Here is a 20,070-nt window from a genome sequence, read left to right on the forward strand (position 1 = left end):
GGTGAGACCCAGGCACCTGCCTCCTTGTCATCCGTTTGTAAATCCCCCGGGGTTCAGCGGATTTCTGGTGACCCAGGCGTCACAGACCAAACTCAGAAAAAAGCAGTTTAGGACAAAACTGGCTTGCTGCTGCTTTCAACCACCCCAGAACTCTGTTTGAATCAATCAATCAGTCAATCGTATTTATTGAGCACTTACTGTGTGCAGAGCACTGTACTAAGCGCTTGGGAAGTACAAGTCGGCAACACATAGAGACAGTCCCTACCCAACAGCGGGCTCACAGACTAGAAGGGTTGAAGTAGGATGAGAGCTTACAGTTTGTGGGTGGATCAACAACTCCAGCGTGTGGACCAGTTTTTCAATCTATCAGTGGTATTTATATTTACTGAGCACTTGCTCTGAGCAGGACACTGTACTAAGTGCCAGGGGAGAACAATAGAGTAATTAGTCCCTATCCCTTCCCTCAAGGAATGAACAAACTAGCACAGGCAAATGTTACAGTAAATTATAGGTAGGGGGACCAACTGACTCTAAATACGGACACAAATGCCGTGTGAATTTAAAAGATGCCTGCTTGCACAAAAAGTGAGTAGCTAAATTGCTTTTGGTTGGGTATTTAAGTGTATTGCAAAATTGCTCAATAAATATATCAGCCCTCCAAACATTTGTTTAGCCTAGGCTGCCCTGGATGTGGGTGTGTCAGTTTCCCCTGTTGTCCTGCATCAGCTGTTAAATTTGTTCAGCCAATACTGGGTGAGTGGCTATCTGGCGAAGCAGCATGGCCTACTTGATAGAGCACAGGCCCGAGTTTCGGAAGGATCTGGGTTCTAATCCCAGCTATGCCACATGTCTGCTCTGTGACCTTGGGCAAGGCACTTCGCTTCTCTGTGCCTCAGCTACCTCATCTGTAAAAAATGAGGATTAAGAGTGTGAGTCCAATGTAGGACAGGGACTGTGTCAACCTGAGTAACTTGTATCTACCCCAGCGTTTAGAACATTGCTTGACCTATATAGTAAGCGCTTAACAAGTACTATACATTTTTTTTTTAATCAGGGCTGGGTTAAGCGCCTCTGGACTGTAATTTTGTTGCGGTCAGGGAATATGTCCAATTTATTGTTATGCCATGCTCTCCCAAGCACTTAGTACAGTGTTCTGTAGTGTTACTATTCTATTTATTTTGTTAATGATGTGCATCTAGCTTTACTTCTGTTTATTCTATTCTATTTACTTCTATTTATTCTGATGACTTGACACCTGTCCACGTGTTTTGTTGCCCGTCTCCCCCTTCTAGACTGTGAGCCCGCTGTTGGGTAGGGACCGTCTCTATATGTTGCCAACTTGTACTTCCCAAGCACTTAGTCCAGTGCTCTGCACACGGTAAGTGCTCAATAAATACGATTGAATGAATGAATGAACAGTAAGTGCTCAATGACTAGGATTGATTGATGGACCGACTGACGGGGGGGTAAGGGCTCTGGGTCCCCGCCTCTTTCTGACCTCCTCGCAGCCGGGCCCTGTAAGCAGGGCCGTCATGGTGCTAACGCAGCTGGCGGCATTTCCACGTGGGGACTCAACGGGTGTTGCAGTTCCATTGGCTCCTCGTTTGTTTGTGTTCAAGAGCCTTGACCCCGGGGCCGTTGCGCAGGCCTCTTCCCTGGCCACGGGCTACCGGGGACTCACTGACGGGAAGTCGGCCCAAGGCCACGGTCCACTGGGACCCGGAAACCAGGCATGCAGTTTTTACCTGCTCTGAGCGTCCCCTCCACTGGAAGAGGACTCTCTTCACCCACCGATCAGTCCGTGGTATTTATTGAGCGCTTACTAATGTGGAGAGCGCACCGCACTGAGAACTCACAGGGTGCCCGCCCGCTAGTCTCCCTCCGGGCCCTGCAGTGTCGACCTAGTGAAACTTCGCATGGTGGTTTCAGGAGTCTGAGCTGTGTGAAAAACAGATGGGACAGGGTCAGCTGTGAGGGCTGCGTTGTGTGAGTTTTGGCTGAAAGCTTAAAAAACAAAAAACAAAATCCATTTAAAGAAGCAGCGTGGCTTAGTGGAGAGAGCCCAGGCCTGGGACTCGGGAGGACCTGGGATCTAATCCTGGCTCCGTCACTTGTCTGCTGGATGACTTTGGACAAGTCACTCCACTTCAGTGCCTCAGTTGCCTCAGCTGTAAAATGGGGATTATGACTATTATGATTATTATCTTCCCATGTGGGACAGGGATTGTGTCCAAAGTGACAAGCTTTTATCTACCCTAGCATGGCTCAGTGGAAAGAGAATGGACTTGGGAGTCAGAGGTCATGGGTTCTAATGCCGGCTCCCCCACATGTCTGCTGTGTGACCTTGGGCAAGTCACTTAACTTCTCTGAGCCTCAGTTCCCTCATCTGTAAAATGGGGATTAAGACTGTGGGACAACGTGATCACCTTGTATCGCCCCCAGTGCTTAGAACAGTGCTTTGCACATAGTAAGAGCTTAACTGATGCCATCTTTATTATTATTATTGTTATTATTATTATTATTACAGTGTCTGGCACATAGTAAGCACTTAACAAATACCATTTTAAAAGAAAACACCCTTGTGATCAGGGTTCTGGTTTTCATAACTAAATTTCACTTTATTATTATGGTGTTTGTTCAGCCCTTACTATGTGCCAAGCTGAGAAGCAGCATGGCCTAGTGAAAGAGAATGGGTCCTGCAATCTAGCCCCGGCTCTGCCAGTTGCTTGCTGGGTTTCCTTAGGGAAGTCACTTCAATTCTGTGTCCTTCAGTTTCCTCAACTATAAAATGGGGAGTCTTCTCCCTCTTAGACCTTGCGCCCCATGTAGAACAGGGACTGTGTCCAGTGTGATTAACTTATATCTACCTCAGTGCTTAGTGTAGTGCTTGACATGTAGTAAGTGCATAAAAATACCATAATAATAATAAAAATTGTTCTAAGCAGTTGGGGAGATAGATTGATCAGGTCAGACACAGTCCCTGTCCCACACGGGGCTCACAGTCTAAGTCATGTTGAGTTACGGGACTGCTCGTCATAGATCTACATTTATTTACTCCATTTCTTAATACAGTGCTTGGTAAATAGTAGGCACCTAACAAAAACCATGATTATTATTAACTATGTCTTTTCCGAGGGTACTTTCCGATGGAGCAGTTGCTGTGATGCAAGACAGAGTGGGAGAACCATGGTAGAAGCAGGTGTGGGCTACCACTGGGAGGGCGATGCGATCGTTTATAGGAGGGAGGCGGTTTTGTAAAGTCCGTGTTCAGTCGCGGCCCCCACGAGAGGCCTGGGGTGGCCATTCTGGAAGTTGTCTGAAGAGAGCGAGGAGAGCACCCCACCGCAGTGCTCCCTTCAGCTCCTCTACTTGACAGTCATATTAATTGGGGCGCTTTCTGTGTGCAGAGCATTGTACCAAGCACTTGGTAGAGTACAATATAAAGGACACATTCCCTGCCCACGATGAGCGTACGGTCTAGAGTCTACAGTCTGCTTCTGACGAGCTATATGAGAAGGCATTTGTCTGCTGCAGTGCTTTGTGGCAAGCACTTTGTAGCTCATAGCCACCGTTGGGCGTACACAGGCAGCCTCGAGAGCAGCTGCTGCGGTCACCATGGGCGTGGGGGCAGAGCAGAGCGAGTCAGTCACCTGCTTTCTGAGCCTTTCAGACCCAGCTGGCTTCATCCTCTAGACTGTAAGCTTGTTGTGGGCAGGGCACATGTCTACCAACTCTGTTGTACTCTCTGTTGTACTCTCCCAAGCACTTAGTACAATGCTTGGCACAAAGTCAGTGCTCAATAAATACCAGTGATTGACCGATTCATGTCAAGCTCTCCCATCCTCCGCTTCTGAGGAGCAGGGTGGCCTAATGGAAAGACCATGGGCTTAGGTGTCAGAAGACCTGGGTTCTAATCCTCTCTCTTCTGTTTGCCTGCTGTGTGAAATGGGGAAAGTCACTTCTCTGGGCCCCAGTTTCCTCATCTCTAAAATGGGGATTTAATGCCTGTAACCCCCATGTGGGACAGGGCCTGTGTCTGACCAACAGCGTGGCCTAGTGGATAGAGCACAGACCTGGGTATCAGAAGGACCTGGGTTCTAATCCTGACTCTGCCATTTGTCTGCTGAGGGATCTTGGGCAAGTCTCTTAACTTCTCTGAACATCATGTACCTCATCTGTAAAATGGGGATTAAGAATGTGAACTCTATGTGGGCCAGAGACTGATTAGCTTATATCTACGCCAGCATTGAGTACAGTGCCTGGCACGCAGTGAGCGCTTAACAAGTACCATAAAAGAAAGATTATCAGGTATCTATCCCAGTGCTTAGTACAGTGCTTGGCACATAATAAGCTGTTAAAAATTCATAGTTGTTGTTGTTGTTATTAGTCTAGAGGAATGAGGGGTCAGAACAGCCCCCGCTCTCCTTGCTGTTAAATTAGGTGTTCACTGAACACTGACTATGTGCAGAGCACTGTCCCAAGTGCTTGTGAGCTTACATGATCCCCACCCTAGCAGAAGCTGAATGCTGTGGGACCAAGAGACTGCCAGCATGTCTTGGGTAAGCGCCTATCTCTGGAATTAAGCTAGGAAGCCGGTCGTCCAAACTAATTCGGATAAAAGCTTCTTTAGCTAATTGAGACTTCGGGTGACTGAAGACAATTGAGTTTGGCTTTCTTCAACAGTGTCTGGCCCAATTTTTTGTCGTTGTTGTCCAAACTTTTTTTTCTTCCCCGAGTTGCTTGACCAGTTAGCCAGACTGTTCTGAAAACAGCCACTGAAAAAGCCACTTTTGAGCACCCAAACCAGGTAGTGGGGGGCCTGGAGTTTGAGAGCACGGGTGGTTCTGAAGCCAGCTTGCAGTGATGTTCCAGTATTCAACAATCCTCTCTTACTGTCCCCAGGTAATATAGTTAATCAGCAGCCTCTGGTGATTGAGCATTCCCCTGGAGTAAATGGTTGCTTCAGTCAATCAGGTGTACTTATTGAGCTCCCTCAGTGTGCAGAGCACTGTACTGAGAGTTTAGAAGAGTACAGTAGAGTCAGTTGACGTGCTCCCTGCCCTCCAGGAGTATACAATCTAGCGGTTCTGAGAGCTGAATTGATTGATTGGACTATAATCACACAGCAGTGACTCACTGCTGCAGATTCTCTCTCAGTCCAGACATAGGACTGGTGTGCCCCTCCTCCTCCTGGAACAGCCTGAACTTAAAACCCCAGACAACCTCATCCCACCCAGAGAATGGCTGGTCTACTGACCTCCTCCCCCCACCACCCCCGCTGTCCAGCCCAGCATCGGTCAGCAGTCAGCAAAGTCCGTGGGCGTAAACATGGATCTAGTTACTGTCTAACGATGGTGAGGGTCTGGCTTGCGAAACTGGGCCAAGTGTGAGAATGCCCAGCTTGCAGTGGGCTGGCACAGAGAACTCCCCTCCGTCCCCAAAATCTGTTCTGCGGTGGTTTAATAAAAGCCAAACAGAAAAAGAAAAGAAGAAACCCTTTCTTCCCCTTTTCCCCTTTCACGTACCCAAGAAGCCTCCGAGCTCTTCCCGGTTTTTCCGTCTGGCTTGAATCAGAAGCTGAGATGCATCCTGTCCCCGCATGCTTTCGGAACATGGCTTTTGATCTCTCCCTCTGGCTCTCCTCCAGCATGGCCTGTCATTAGAGCAGCAGTTGGGGAGAAAATGGGAGTTCTCATGGTCTGTTTTCTGCGGAATGAACCTCCAGAGGAGAAGGAAGAAGGCCACGAGTTCCAAATTTACTCGAGAGAGCTGAGAGGGCTCAGAGCTATCTTTTTCTTTAGAAACTTTTGCTAACTGCTTTTTTAAAATGGTATTTGTTAAAGTGGTTTTGTGCCAGGCACCATTCTGTGCACCGGAGTAGATCCAAGCTAATCAGGTTAGATAGTCCATGTCCCACGTGGGATTCTCAGTTTTAATCCCCATTTTGTCGATGAGTTAACTGAGGTAATGCACTGCTTGCGAGGCGGGTAGGTCCCTAAAGTCACACAGAGATAATGGGCCAAAGAAAAGCCTGTTTTTCGGATCCGCAGGCCCAGTGGAAGAATTGGACTCTATTTTTGAGCTCCCGTGGAAGTCGTATTGATAGGCCGGAGCTCGAGAGGGGGGTTGCTCCAACCTGTTGACTCTCCACATCTCTGGTGCCAGGTTCGGAGAGGGGTGCCCCGTTGCGGGTGTCGTCGGGCAGGGACGGGGCGGTGCCTGACGCTGAGCCGAACAGTTGGGGCCCCTCAGTCTCTGTGCACCACCCTTCTCCACCCAACACTGTCAGTGGTCCAGTGGGTTGGGTGCCCTTTCTCTTGCTGTGCCCGGGGAGAGCTGTTCTTGCTGATCCTGATGCAGGGGAACTGGATCCTTGGCTTTAATGTGTCCTGTTGGATATGTTTACTTCACGGAAATTGGAGATGGGAAAGGAGATCGACACTGTCCAAAGCACAACTTTGAGCAGGTGGACCCTGACTGTCAGGCTGAGTTCAGTCAGGTTTCTCCACCCAGCATTTTTGTTGCTTTAAAAGGGTCTCCGTGTGCCATTTATAAATTCAGTTTTATTTAGTGAGTGCTTACTGTGTGCAAAGCACTGTACTAAGCGCTTGGTAATAATAATAATGGCATTTATTAAGCGCTTACTATGTGCAAAACGCTGTTTAAAGTGCTGGGGAGGTTACAAGGTGATCAGGTTGTCCTACGGGGGGCTCACAGTCTTCATTCCCATTTTTTTACAGATGAGGTAACTGAGGCACAGAAAAGTGAAGTGACTTGCCCAGAGTCACACAGCGACAATTGGCAGAGCTGGGATTTGAACCCATGACCTCTGACTCCAAAGCCCGTGCTCTTTCCACTGAGCAACGCTGCTAGTACACTACACTGGTAGAGTGCATTATAACAATAAACAGACTCCCTGCCCACAACGAGCATACAGTATAGAGGGGGAGACAGACACTAAAATATACAAATTAATTAATTAAATAAATTATTAAATTACAGATATGTACACAAGTTCTCAACGGGAGCAGAGTGTGGTATTCAGAGTGCTATCTTTAGCCAGGCCTGGGGGCATAGACCCAAACCGTGGGATGAAGTGGTATTCATCAGGAAGACAGCTGGCCAGGACTGATGCTTAGGGTCAGGAGAGGCGGGGAGGGTGCGGGACCCGAGGGAGCAGCTTTTCCACGTGTCCGTGTGCAGCCATCGGTCTCTCCCGAGGAGCAAAGCTGTCCGGCTCTGATCCCGGATCAAGCCAGCCTCTCCACCCTCACTGCTGAGTGTGAGCAGGAGGAAGGAACGGGATCAGGCGAAGGAGAGGGACGTCTGGACAGAGAGGATGGTGGGAATATCCATGAGCCAACTCCCAAGTCTACATCTGTGTCCCGCCCGCTCGGATGTCGTTGGATTTTAGTGGGAAGTGGAGACCCAGAGGACTTTTCCCACCACCCTCCGTTTAGCGCATCTCTCTCACTTTCCCAAGAGCGCGGGCCTAATGGAACCGACTCTCACTTCCTGTATTATTCCAAAAGCTGCCGGGGGACCCTTTCCGCGTTTTTCCCCGAGGATTCCCTGCTGGCTGAGGAGGGGCGAGGAGGCCCGCTCTGGTGGCTAGGGACAGCGGGAGGCCCCAGAGGGAGGGAGCCCAGCTGGGACAACAAAGACAGACAACCTGGGTGGGCCAGAGCGGTCCCAGCTGGGGGAATCTATGGAGACCGCATTTCTGTAGCACTCGGCTTAGAGGTGGGGGGCCAGCGGGTGGGTGTGGGTGGAGGGGGGCTTCTGTCTTTGCTGTTGGATGACTTGCTGTGCAGATGTTCTTCCCGACATAAAAACCCATTGGGGCGGGGCTCAGCCTTCATCTTCTTGCGCTTAGAAGCCTTGTCTGAAGTAGACCACTTTGTTTCCATTTTGCCGGAAATTCACGGGAGCTGCATCTTCTCTCACCATTCTGGAGGAGAATTACCCCAGGGAGCGGAAGGTTCGGGCCGATGGGTGGGTCGTGGAGCAGAAAGGGGAAAAAGCTGGGTCAGGGACTCAGCCGCGGTGATTTCTGTTCACAACCCTGCCCGGGAGTGGAATGTAGGAGGCGAGCCTCCTGTTCGGAGCCTAGCCGTCCCACTGAGAAGATCAGTAGGCTGCATGGGGCCTGTCGATGCTGGGTTAGGGGCTGGGTGGGAGGTGGGTGAGATGAGGCATTGGCGAGGGCTGGGCCTTGGACCCAAGGCGGAGCGTGAAGGAGGGGAGGGCATCCTGCAGCAACTGAAAACAATCAATCAGTCGTATTTATTGAATGCTTACTGTGTGGGGAGCACTGTACTAAGTGCTTAAGAGAGAACAATATAGCAGAGTTGGTAAACACTTGTCCTGCCCTCAGGAAGCTTATAGTCTAGAGGACGACAGCCCCCAGTTGCAGAGGAGACCAGAATTGGGGGAAGGAGAGGTTGAGGCCTGGACTTCCTCGTGGCCGGCTCCTGCACTGATGGGGCCGGGCCCCTTCCGTTTCCCTCCCCTTTAGCCATGCGGACGCTCAGCGAGGACACGATCCGGCTCTTCCTCCAGCAGATTGCGGGCGCCATGAAGATGCTCCACAGCAAAGGCATCATCCACCGGGACCTGAAGCCCCAGAACATCCTCCTGTCCTACCCTGGGGCCCGCAAGTCCAACCCCAACAACATTCGCGTGAAGATCGGTGAGTCAGGGAAGAGGAGCCCCCCGCCCCCCTTCCCGTCCCATCCCACTCTGCCCCGGTCCTGTGGAGGCGCCTACTTAGCTCCCTGGTCAGGTCTTGACCGCCTCATAACCCTCACTCTGCTTGTGGGACCCAGTGGAGTGAGATTGAGCCTTCTCTCCACAAGCAGATTTCACTTGGCTTTTGCTGCATCTCCTGTTAGCTTGATTTCCGTTCTTCCTGCAGGGCCCAACAAACAGGCTCAGGTTAATGTCCCATGGTCTAGTGGAAAGAGCGCAGAACTGAGAGTCAGAAGACCTGGTTTCTGTGATCCCAGCTCTGACATCTGCCTGCTGTACCTCAGTTTCCTCATCTGTAAAATAGGGAATCCATATCTGTTCTCTCTGCCCTTTAGATGGTGAGCCCGCCATGGGGACAGGGACTAGGTCTCATCTGATCATCTCACATCTACACCAGTGCTTCAGACAGTTCTTGGCACATAGTGATCACTTAATCAGGGCCACAATTATTATTATATTACTGATTGGGGAAATCGGGTCCTTAGAGGCTAAATTGGGACACCTAAAGCCTGACCAGAGTGGGTGGGGAAAGAAGAGGGAAAGGAGGGTGGGGCTCAGTGTTTGTCAATCCTATTACTCCCCTTACTCTGCAGGTGCTACTAATAACCAAGTAGAGGGAGACTGGGCTGGGCAGATTCAGGGACTGGTAATGGATTGATGTTGCCTTCCCAAGAACTGGGACTCTGTGGAGGAAGCAGGATAAGATCGGAGTAGAATCCAAGGCCTGGCTGTCCACCTGGCACAGGTGGGACCTCCCCTCAGGCTGATCAAGTTAGGGGCATGAGGAGTCTCCCATTTATTAAAAAAGAAAACAGGGTCACCAAGTGGAAATAGCACCGTCCTGGGAGTCAGAGGACCTGGGTTCTAAACCGGGCTCCTCCACAAATCTGCTGTGTGACCTTGGGCAAATCACTTGACATCTGATCTTCAGTTACCCCACCTGTAAAATGGAAATTAAATCCTACTCCCTCTTACTTAGAATGTGAGCCCCATCTGGGACCTGCCTGTGTCCAACCTGATTAGCCTATATCTACCCCAGCACTTAGTGCTTGGCACAGAGGAAGCACTTAACAAGTACCACTATATATGTAATTTGTCTGTATATAATATATACCTTTAAATTAAAGGTATAATTCATTAGGTCCGCGTTTTGCCGGGTCCAAGTCGATCCCCGAGGTCAAGGATTCCTCTCACCTTCCAGGCTTTGGCCATTCCCACTGGGAAACAGAACCCAGGGGTTGGGGTGGGGTGGGGTCGGGAGCCCCGCACCTGCTCAGAGCCATTTATGCTGGCCGGTGTGTCTGCTGTGGCTCAGCTCCCCAGCCCAGCCGACTGTACTGGAGTCTGGGGAAGGCCGGCCGTGACCCCCACCCGCCTCTTGGCAGGTGGCACCATAAACAGCGGTGTCGGGTAACTCTGGCTCGGGTGAGCGGTTGACCTTGAGAGAACCTCTGGGAATCATATGGTAGATGAGATGCTAAGTGACTCTGCGTGCAGATGGAATTCTACTGGCTCGTCCAGCAGCCATGCGTGAGAGGAGAGAGAGTGAGTGTACATATGTGTCAGCGGGCTAGCTAGGACACATAATTTGGGCACCATCTCTCTAGAATAGCCTTAACCAGGGTCTAAGGAAGACCAGCCCTAATGCCTTTGGGTCCCCTTGTCCGTTGGCAGCTGATTTTGGATTTGCCCGGTACCTGCAGAACAACATGATGGCGGCCACGCTGTGCGGCTCCCCCATGTACATGGTGAGTTCCTGGGGCTGGGCCTGGCCAGCCGGCCTCCTTCTTGCTTATAGCGTGGGCTCGGGGAGGGCTCGGGGTGAAGGAGAAATGCTATCATTCATTCCCCATTTCTCCTTGGTTCTCTCACTGCCCTCCTACACCCGCCCCCCGCCTGTTCCTAGGGCTGGTCCCCTGGTGTTGCTCTGAGGTGACCAGGCCTCGGGTTGAGACTGGGTCTACCCTCGCTCCCCTCACCCTGCGACTCAGAAGCAGAGTAGATCCTAGAAGAGCAGCCTTGGTCCTTTGCAGTTCTGCTGTTTTGGAGCAGTGTAGCTGGCTACCAGGGTGGGGAGAGTCACCAGGGAAGGGGAGGGATTTGGGCTCAGGATATTTGTGATTCTAATCGTTCCTCAGCTTTTTGCCCTCCTTCCCCTGTCTCCGAGCTCTCAGAAATGACTTCTTCTCCAGAGAAGGCAGCCGAGACCTGGGGAGGCCCCAGGAGGCCTCCCGCCCTGGTGACAGACGCAGCAACCAGGCTGGGCATCTTTAGGAGAAGAAGGGAGTGGGGGTGTTCTTGCCACCTGTTTATGTCACTCAGACATGGACTCCAGTGGGCCCCAGTGTCCTTGGTTTCCTTCCCCTCCACAGCCCAGCCCCTTAGATAGAAGCAGAATGTCATTCGCAGCCTGATGGGTGTCTCCTACACATACCCCAGCCCGAGGTGGCCAAGTCATGAGCAGGAACCAGCTCTCAGGGGTGCTGAGCAGGCCCGATCAAAATAAAAATCAAGACAAGCATCTCTGAGAGGAGTAGCAGTGACCACGGATCCTGGGCCAGACCCCTCTCCTGCTTCATGACCCAAGAAGGGTGGGGACAGTGGGGAGGAATGAGTGATGGAGAGAATCCAGAACCCATCTTTGACAGGGCGATGTCCCAGCATGAGAGCAGAGACTGGGGAAGCTGACTCTTCCCATAGAGAAAGTCTCTTAGAGTGACAGAATGACCCATAATTAGCCCACCCATATCCCTTAGGGGGCATGTCAGGTCAGCTGTTCCTACTAGCAGTAGTGGAGCGGTCAGTAACATGGATTATGGGTGTACAGTGTGCATAGCGCTGTACAAATTCCTGCTGACCCAGGGAAGCTCTTGCCCTAGACTGTAAGCTCCTGAAGGGCAGGAGTTGCTTATGCTGACTGTTGTCCTTTCCCAATTGCTTAATACTGTGCTCAGCTCAGAGAAAGCGTTCAATACTCTTGACTTTTTGATTGATTCAGAACCAATTTCTTGCCCATCCCTAAAAGTGGGAGGGGTCAGGGCAGTCCTTCAGGGAAAGGGAAACAATTAAGATGAATCAGGCAGAGAACAACAGACAAAATAGATGAATGAAATAATTGAAACAGCAACAGTGTAACAATACTATACAAGTGTGGCCTAGTGAGAAACAACTTGGCCTAGAGCATAGGCCTGTAGTCCAAGGAGTTGGATTCTGATCCAGGCTCTGCCCTTTGTCTGCTGCATGACCTTGAACAAGTCACTTAATGTCTTTGGACTTCCATTTCTTTCGAGGGATTCAATCTCTGTTCTACCTCCCCCTTAGGCTATATGCCCCATTTGGGATAGGCACTGCATCCAATCTGATTGTATTGTATCTTCCCCAGTACTTAATAAAGTGCTTGGCATGTAGAAATTGCTTAACCAATACCACAATTATTATCCGTATTATTAGACGTCAGCCATGTTCCATAACCCTCGCGGGGCTAGGGTAGTTGTGTGCTGGGGAGGGACTGAAGCGCTTGGCCTTCTCCCTGAGACCTAAATTGCCTGAAGCGTTTATCATTTCCCTTCTCTGTTGCCAGTTCCTCCCGCCATCCGGAAGGATTGTGAAAGTGGGAGAAGCACTGTCCCACCCAGCTCTCAGGGTGCTTAGGCAGACTCAAGTGAGGAGTGAACAGGAACTTCCTAGGGACCCTGGATTCATTCCTGTTGACCAACCCAGAACTCCAGAGAAACGGAATTCTGGTTCTTGATCTTCAAAGGCGGAATTGTCTCACCACCTTTCTCCTTCCTTCCCTGACCCGCCGATTGCCTTCTCAGGTTGGCAGTCATACCTACCTCACAGCCAGCTTTATTTTAAAACCAACCCTGATCTCTTGGCAACGTTCATGGCTTTTTTATGACCCTTGAGCCAGTTTCCTGGGGAGGGTCAAGGGAATGAAGGGGCAGGGCTGCAAGGAACTAGAACCTTCAAAAGAAATTGAACTTCAGGAAATTCCAACATTCCATTCAGTTAGCCAGGAGATAGAAGGGCTTCTTTGCTTGGAAAGGCTGCTTTTTGAACCAGTCAATTATCTGCACAATTACCTTGTGCAGAGCACTGTACTTTGGGCTCAGGAGAGTACATTATAACAAGTGCAGTTTAACGAGTTGGTAGACACTTTCCCTGCCTACAAGGAACTTGCAGTATAGAGGACTGAATACCAGAGGCTTGAATTCCCAAGACTACAGTCTAACTCCCAGGACTTCTGGAAGTTTCACTGTGGTTGCAGAGGGGAGCTCGTTTAAAACCCATCGAGCTTTGTAAGAATCTTCTCATGAGGTCACCCCGGGGCTCTGTTTCCAGAAGAGTAATAAATCTTCCCAAGTTCTCTCTGGACACATTGATCCACTGGGCTGTTTGGCAGCCAAGAAAGCCTCTGTCTGTCCCTTTGCCCAGCCTGGTCAGAACTCGGGCCTGCTTGGAAGGGTGGCATTTGGAATCGGAAATAAAACTGGGGTTACTTCTTGGGCTCGTTTGAATTCTGTTCAGCGGCATAATAAGGTCCAGCGTCTGCCCTGAGGTGAGTTAAGGAAACCCAACCTAATCACCTGTTCTGTGCCCACCCAGGCTCCGGAAGTTATCATGTCCCAGCACTACGATGCCAAGGCTGACCTGTGGAGCATAGGCACCATCATCTACCAGTGCCTGACTGGAAAGGCCCCCTTCCAGGTGAGACCGCCCTGTCTGACCCCTCTGCCTTTTCCCTTCCAGGGCTCTGTTCAGTTGCCAGTCCCATCAGGCTGTCCTCGTTGTCCTCCGAGCTGTCATCAGCTCTGCCTCGTCTACAGAGACTCTTTAGCAAGAAGGTCGGTCCCGGGTGGGCAGGGCGTTGTACCAGGCTCCTGGGCTCTGCCTGTACCTTAAAGAAGCCTTCTGGGTCTGTATCCATCTGCCACTTGGTTCCATGCCCTCCCCAGCCTGAGCCTGGCTCTCAAGTCTGTCCTCACTGACTCCAGATCAGAAGCCAATCCCCAGGAGTCCCGTGCTGGGCACGTCAACCCAGCCCACTCATTTCATCTCAGCGCAGGCAGAGTGCACTCTCTCTAGCTTCCCTCTGGACCTGCTCCTTTTCTTCCTCCTTTGCCTTTTCCTGCTTCTTTCCCCTTCTCTGTTTTCTTTCTTCTTTTTCCCCTCCTATCTGTCTCTTCCTCCTCTCCCTTCCCCCAGTTCTTTCTAGCTTATCCCCCTCCCCTTCTTTCTAGCTTATCCCCTTCCCCTTCTTTCTAGCTTAATACCCTCCCCTTCTTTCTAATTTATCCCCCTCCTCTTCTTACTAACTTATCCCCTCCCCTTTTTTCTAACTTATCTCCCTCGCCTTCTTTCTAATTTTATTCCCCCTCCATCTTTCTTCCTCCTCCCCCTGCCCTTCTTTCCTCCTTCTTTCCTCCCACTTCCTTATTCCCTCCCCCTCCCCTTCTTCCCTCCCCCTTCCTTTCTTCCCTCTGCCTCCCCTTCTTTCCTCCCCCTTCCATTCCCAAGTAGACACCAGATAGCCTCTTGGCTGACAGGATCAAGGCAAACCCAGAAGCTACGGAGGGAGGTGGTACCTGGTTTCCCAACCAGATAATCTGCAATTGACTGATTTTGAAGGTCCTTTGTAGCAATGGTGAATTGGTGAAGCTTCTGTCCTCTGGGAGATGGTCATGGTTAAGGAAAGAAGACCAGACCGAGAAGGTTCTCACCAGCCTGATTCTTTCTGGATGAGGGTTGGTCCCTTTGGCTTTTGGCTTCCTGCTCTGGCAAGGTTAGAAGAGACTTTGAAATTTGTCCAAATTACATAAAGGAGTCTGGCAGAGGTGAGATGATTGATAAGCCTTTCAAATCTTGCGGGACAAGCAGTTAGTCACATCCATTAGCTGTCAGAAAAATGGTTTGCTCCTGATGTGGTTTTTTGTGTGCTCAAGTCCGTCTTTCCCTTTGCTGGGCAATGTTTCCTGCTGCACCAATTCATTTGGGCTCCCCCCACTTCTGGCTTACTTCTCCAGGGCTGAGAGGCAGCAGAGGGCAGGTCTCAGGACAGGGTGACCATGTGGGATTTGGCTTCTGTGTCATCTTTGCTGCCCAGAGCTGTGGTGTAGCTGAGTCTCTTTTGTGGGCATTACAGTTGTTAGTACTGGGGCAGCAGGAGCTGCAAAGAAGTGAAAAGGAACCATTTGAATGTCAGAGAATTGCTTGGGCTTCGAAAAGCCCAAGTTCTTTCTGGGAGAGGGGCCTCAAGGACCCTGGGCAGGAAAGGCCCTGAGCGCCACTGTTAGCACTATTGAGAAGCAGCATGATGTAGTGGATAGAGCACAGGCCTGGGAATCAGAAGGTCATGGGTTCTAATCCTGCCTCCAGCACGTGTCTGCTCTGTGACCTTGGGCAAGTCACTTCACTTCTCGGTGCCTCAGTTACCTCATCTATAAAATGGGGATTGAAACTGTGAGCCCCATATGAGACAGGGACTGTGACCAACCTGATTTGCTTGTGTTCACCCCAGTGCTTAATACAGTGCCTGGCACATAGTAAGTGCCTAACAAATACCATAATTAATCATTATTATTATGTCTGGAGTGGCAGTGGAAGGGTATAAGTGGGCACCAGACAGACTGGGAAAGATATGGGGCTGGTGGTTGTGTTTAAGGATGAGGAAAAAATAATCAGGGATTTTCCCCCTCCCACCCTCCCAGCTTCTGAGTCCCCCTCTTTCAGGAGGAGATTTTGACAGCAGGAAAATTATTATTGGAAGTCTGACCTACTTTTGGCTTTTTGTTAGTCTAGCTTTTATTTTTGGACTGTTTGGCCCTTTTTTTGGCATTAATTGGGCAATCAGCTGAAACAACAATTTTATTAAAGTTTAACTCTTGGTGTTTGAAACACCTGTTTCTACTTCCTTCTTCGTACCCTGGAGGGAAAGGGAAGACTTGTATGTTGGAAACAAAGGAATGGGCCTAGCTGGGTTACTGTGGTAACCAGCCCCATCCTGTTGTTGGGGATTCAGAACAGAGGACAGATGGTGTGTGTGTGTGTGTGTGTGTGTGTGTGTGTGTGTCTGTATGTGTGTGTTTTGGGGGATGGGTACATACATGCCACATGCACTAATTAGCAGAGGGAGAAGCAGTATGGCCTAGTGGAAAGAGCATGGGCCTAGGAGCAGAGGACAGGGGTTCTAATCCTGCTCCACCACATGCCTGCTGTATGACCTTGGGCAAGTCACTTCACTTCTCTGTGGCTCCAGTTTCCTCCCCTGTAAAATGGGGATTTTTGCTTAGATTTTTATCCCTGGGTGGGACAGGGACTCTGTCCAATTGGATTATTTTCTGTCTGCCCCAGTGCTTGGCACATAGTAAGCTCTTAACAAATATCACAGTTTTTGATAGCTACTTCAGGGTTGGGTGCCGGGGATGGGCAGCCCTACATTTCACTTTACTCTCCTCTGGACAGTTGTGGGAGCACGAGATAAAGTTTAAAAGGTTGCTTCCTTTCCCATTTTCAGAGACTGCTTGACCCTTGGAACTTTGCCTCTGCCCCATCGTGAGGTTTCTAGCACTTTCTCCAGGGCTTCACTTGCGGCTGAGCGGGCCGTCTGGGGTCAGCAAGAGCTTGGTGCCTAGTGGAATGGGAAGCTTTTCCTTAGAGCCTGGAGGCCTCTAGACAAAACTTCTGGTGTTTACAAAACCCGTGTCTGAGTCTCCCAGACGATCTCATCCCCATTGTGGGGGGCGCCAGGGAGGGGAACCTGCTTTTCAAGTCTCCCCTGTCCCAGGAGAAGTTATTAGGGTCAGATTGGGACTAACCAGCAGAATATGTAGAACAAAAAAACATCTTTTACCCAGCCTTTTTATAACAGAACCCCCACCCCTTAAATAGAGCTTAGCCAGTCATATTTATTAAGCTCTTATTGTGTGCAGACCGCTGTATTAAGCTCTCGAGACAGTAAAATATAACAGTGTAACAGACACATTCCCTGCCCACAATGAACTTACAGTCTAGAGGGTTTGGTAGATGTTTTTATTTGGAGGGGAGGTGTCCCCCACCCAGGGTATAAATTTACACACATCTTATTTCCTGTGTGAAGAATTGCACTATTGGTCTTTCTCAAATAGGTCCCTTGGCTTCTACAAAGAAGTGTTAGTACGTCTTAAATTCTCAACAGGACTGGGGTAAAACCCACTCCAAATTCAGAGGGAAAGAAGCTTGAAGAGGTCACTGTCCACGCAGTGCTTGGTTGCCGCTCCTCCTCTTCACACAGTCATTTTGTGTTTTCTCCCCCAGGCCAGCAGCCCCCAAGACCTCCGGCTCTTCTATGAGAAAAACAAGACCCTGATGCCCAAGTAAGCACTTCTTCCTCTCTCACTATTCTTTGTCTTCTCCTTCTCCCTCAGCTGCTTACTCTTGTCCTAGTCAAGCCTGCTTCCATGCACTTTTGGCGCCGAAGTCCGGGTGGAACAGAGGAAGTTGTGAGCTCAGTGTTAACCTCTGGCCTTGCCGTCCTACCCCATCTTCAAGTAGAAAGTTGGCAGATTTGGTTCTCATCCCCTCTTGTTCGCTATCTCTCCCCACCCCCCATCCCCCCACCCACTCTTGAGCACTGGAGAAGCTCACCTTTTTCACAGCATCTCTTCTCCTCTACCCCCATCCCTCTCCACACTTCCTTTCCAAAAGATGTATTTCCTGTGCTGCCTTTTGGCCTTGGATAGCCACAACCCCCCTTTTCCCTCCCCTGCCCTCTCCATACCTTTTCCAAGCCTGCTCAGTGTCATTGATGGAGGTGGTTGTTCATCTCAGGTCTCCATCTTGGGGATGATGGAGAGTGAGTCCAGAGTGAGTGCATCCCTGTCTCCCAGACCTAGTTGCCTTCTCCCTTTCACACACTGCCCATCTCTGGGCCGTTTTAAACCACTTCGAAGCCATTGAGTCACTGGATGGCCTGAGCCCCCTGTACACAATTCCTCAGCATTATTGAGTTTGCTGGAGGCAGAATGAAGTTAGGAAGAAAAGCAGAAACTCACATATCCAGCTTGAACCCAAGGTAAGAAGCAAGGTTGTTATTCTGAAACCTGCAATATCCCACTGTGTTGGTCTCTGTTTTGGAGCTGCCTGTGGCTGCACTTGTGGCCCTCATTTCCCTGGACAGCTCTGGGCCTGACCAAAGCACCTGTTAGGATTTGGGTTAGATGCTGATGATAGAGCCTTTGGCCCCGATTGGCTTGATCCAGATGTGGTCACCCTCTTCAGCTCAGCATTCAGGAGCTGTCAGGGGGCCAGGCCACTTTTCAGTGTGCGAGAGGCAGCCCCGTTGGGACAGGGAGTTGGTTGAGAAAGTCAGAAGAGTTTCTTGCCCCTGTGTTGTGCTGTTGGGGAAGACCACCTTCTTCCTCCCATCATTTATTCATTCAGTCGTATTTATTGAGAGCTTACTGTGTGCAGAGCACTGTACTAAGTGCTTAGAAAGTACAATTCAGCAATGAAGAGAGACAGTCCTGCCCACACCAGGCTTTCAGTCTAGAAGGGGGAAGATAGACAGCGAAACAAGCAAACAGACATCAATATAAATAAATAGAATATAGATCTATACATGTCTAAGTGCTGTGGGGTGATAAGAGGTGGGTAGAGCAAAGGGAGTGAGTCGAGAGAAGCAGTGACCCTCTGTCCACACATCCATGTGCCCACCCACAAGTATGCCCACGCCTACACAGGTGCACGCACACGTACACGCACACCCACCCCCTCCGTCCCCAACGTGAGCTTGCTGAACCTTTCTTTGGAGGTTCCGGAAATGCAAGAGAACAGATCTGAGATGAGAGAACCCACACTTGGACTCGTTTTCCCGGGACATCGCCTCTGGTTCACTGTGTGACTTCAAGCGCATTACTTGTTTCGTTCTGTCGTGTCTGGATCAAAGCCCGGCCTCCCCTCCTGTCCACCATGCTCCCTACAGGACACATCTCTCTGATCTGGGTCTGAGCAAGAAGGAGCAAGCTCTTCCCACTCCAGGAGAGCTATCATGGTCTCAGGCTTGAAATGATCTAAAATTGTTCTCTCGGGAGCTCCCCTCCCAGAGGGGAAGAGGGAAGTGTTCCCCATTGCAGTGTTTCAGGATGGATCTTGCCTTGGGAATATTTGGCGAGGATACCATTCAGACTCAGATGTGTTCTGTGCCCCTGAAGAAAACTTGCCATCCTAATGACCTCGCTTTGCACTTATATAGCATCTTGCAGCCGAAGATCCCAAAGCGGTTTGCAATCGAGTAAGTACCCTGCACCCCCACCATACGGAACTGGACACTGAAACCTGGAGAGGTTTCAGAGATGTGCCCCCAGTCACACAGTGAGTCAGTGGCAGAATCAGAAACAGGCAAGGATTCTTGGCCTTTGGCTTCGATGCTTCTCTCTCCGCCAACACTCCCATCCATTCCTGTGTCTTGGCACTCTCCCCTCCGGTGCCCTTTTTCATGATGGAAGTGAGGTTGGCTGTACTACAGAAAGTGAGGGAAGAAACTCTTGATTGAGTAGGGAACAAACACTAATGTATAGCCATGGTTCCTGGGAATGTTTGGGAAGCCTCAAGGAGCTGAGGACAGAATTGAATTCCCTGTGGTTTTTCTTGTTCCCTTGAGGAGGAAATGATGATCTTGGAGATTCTAAATGCCCTGAAGAAATTAATTTACAAAGGACTCACGGTCTTCTTTTCACCCATCCCCCTTCCCCTAGAGCCATTCAAGCAACTGTCTTATAGAACTGAGTCTGTAGGGGTTGGGAAGACTTGACAGATCACTTTCTAGAAAGGTGGTGCTCAGAGTAGCTTCTTTAGACACAGTTTGGGATCAAAAGCTCGAGAACCAGTGTGACCTAGTAGAAAGAGCAAGGGCCCGGGAGTCAGAAGATTGGGGCTCTAATCCCGGCTCCGCCACTTGTCTGGTGTATGATCTTGGACAAGTCACTTCACTTATCTTTGTCTGTTACCTCATCAGTAAAATGAGGATTAAAACTGTGATTCCCATGTGGGACATTGTGTCCAACCTGATTAGCTTGTATTCACCCCAGTGCTTAGTACAGTGCCTGGCACATAGTAAGTGCTTAACAAATACCATTTTAAAAAAAGTTTCAAGGGGTCTAAGCCCACATGCCCTAGGAGCTCACGAAGGAATCTGAATCAGTTAAAAAGATGAAGCTTGGGAGAGTACGTTTCCCATTGCCCCATGCCTCTTTTATGGAATCGGTGGTGCCTGGTAGGGCATCTTTTCTCTTGCTCTTCACTCCTGGCGACTGGGTTTGCCTGGATTATGCCAGAGCTTTG

The 20,070-nt window shown here is 50.1% G+C and overlaps 1 protein-coding gene across 9 annotated transcripts in view; it reads left to right on the forward strand.

The window, feature by feature from the left end:
- Positions 1 to 20,070, forward strand: part of ULK1 (unc-51 like autophagy activating kinase 1) — a 91,155-nt gene that overhangs the window by 36,498 nt on the left and 34,587 nt on the right. For all 9 annotated transcript variants that reach the window (XM_038762273.1, XM_038762276.1, XM_038762274.1 and 6 more), the window contains exons 6-9: positions 8,519 to 8,692; positions 10,426 to 10,499; positions 13,360 to 13,461; positions 17,047 to 17,105. In XM_038762273.1, coding sequence (XP_038618201.1) covers positions 8,519 to 8,692; positions 10,426 to 10,499; positions 13,360 to 13,461; positions 17,047 to 17,105 — 409 coding nt within the window. The remainder of the gene's footprint in view (positions 1 to 8,518; positions 8,693 to 10,425; positions 10,500 to 13,359; positions 13,462 to 17,046; positions 17,106 to 20,070) is intronic.

Source organism: Tachyglossus aculeatus, chromosome 21 (assembly GCF_015852505.1).
Source record: "Tachyglossus aculeatus isolate mTacAcu1 chromosome 21, mTacAcu1.pri, whole genome shotgun sequence".
Classification (NCBI taxonomy): domain Eukaryota; kingdom Metazoa; phylum Chordata; class Mammalia; order Monotremata; family Tachyglossidae; genus Tachyglossus; species Tachyglossus aculeatus.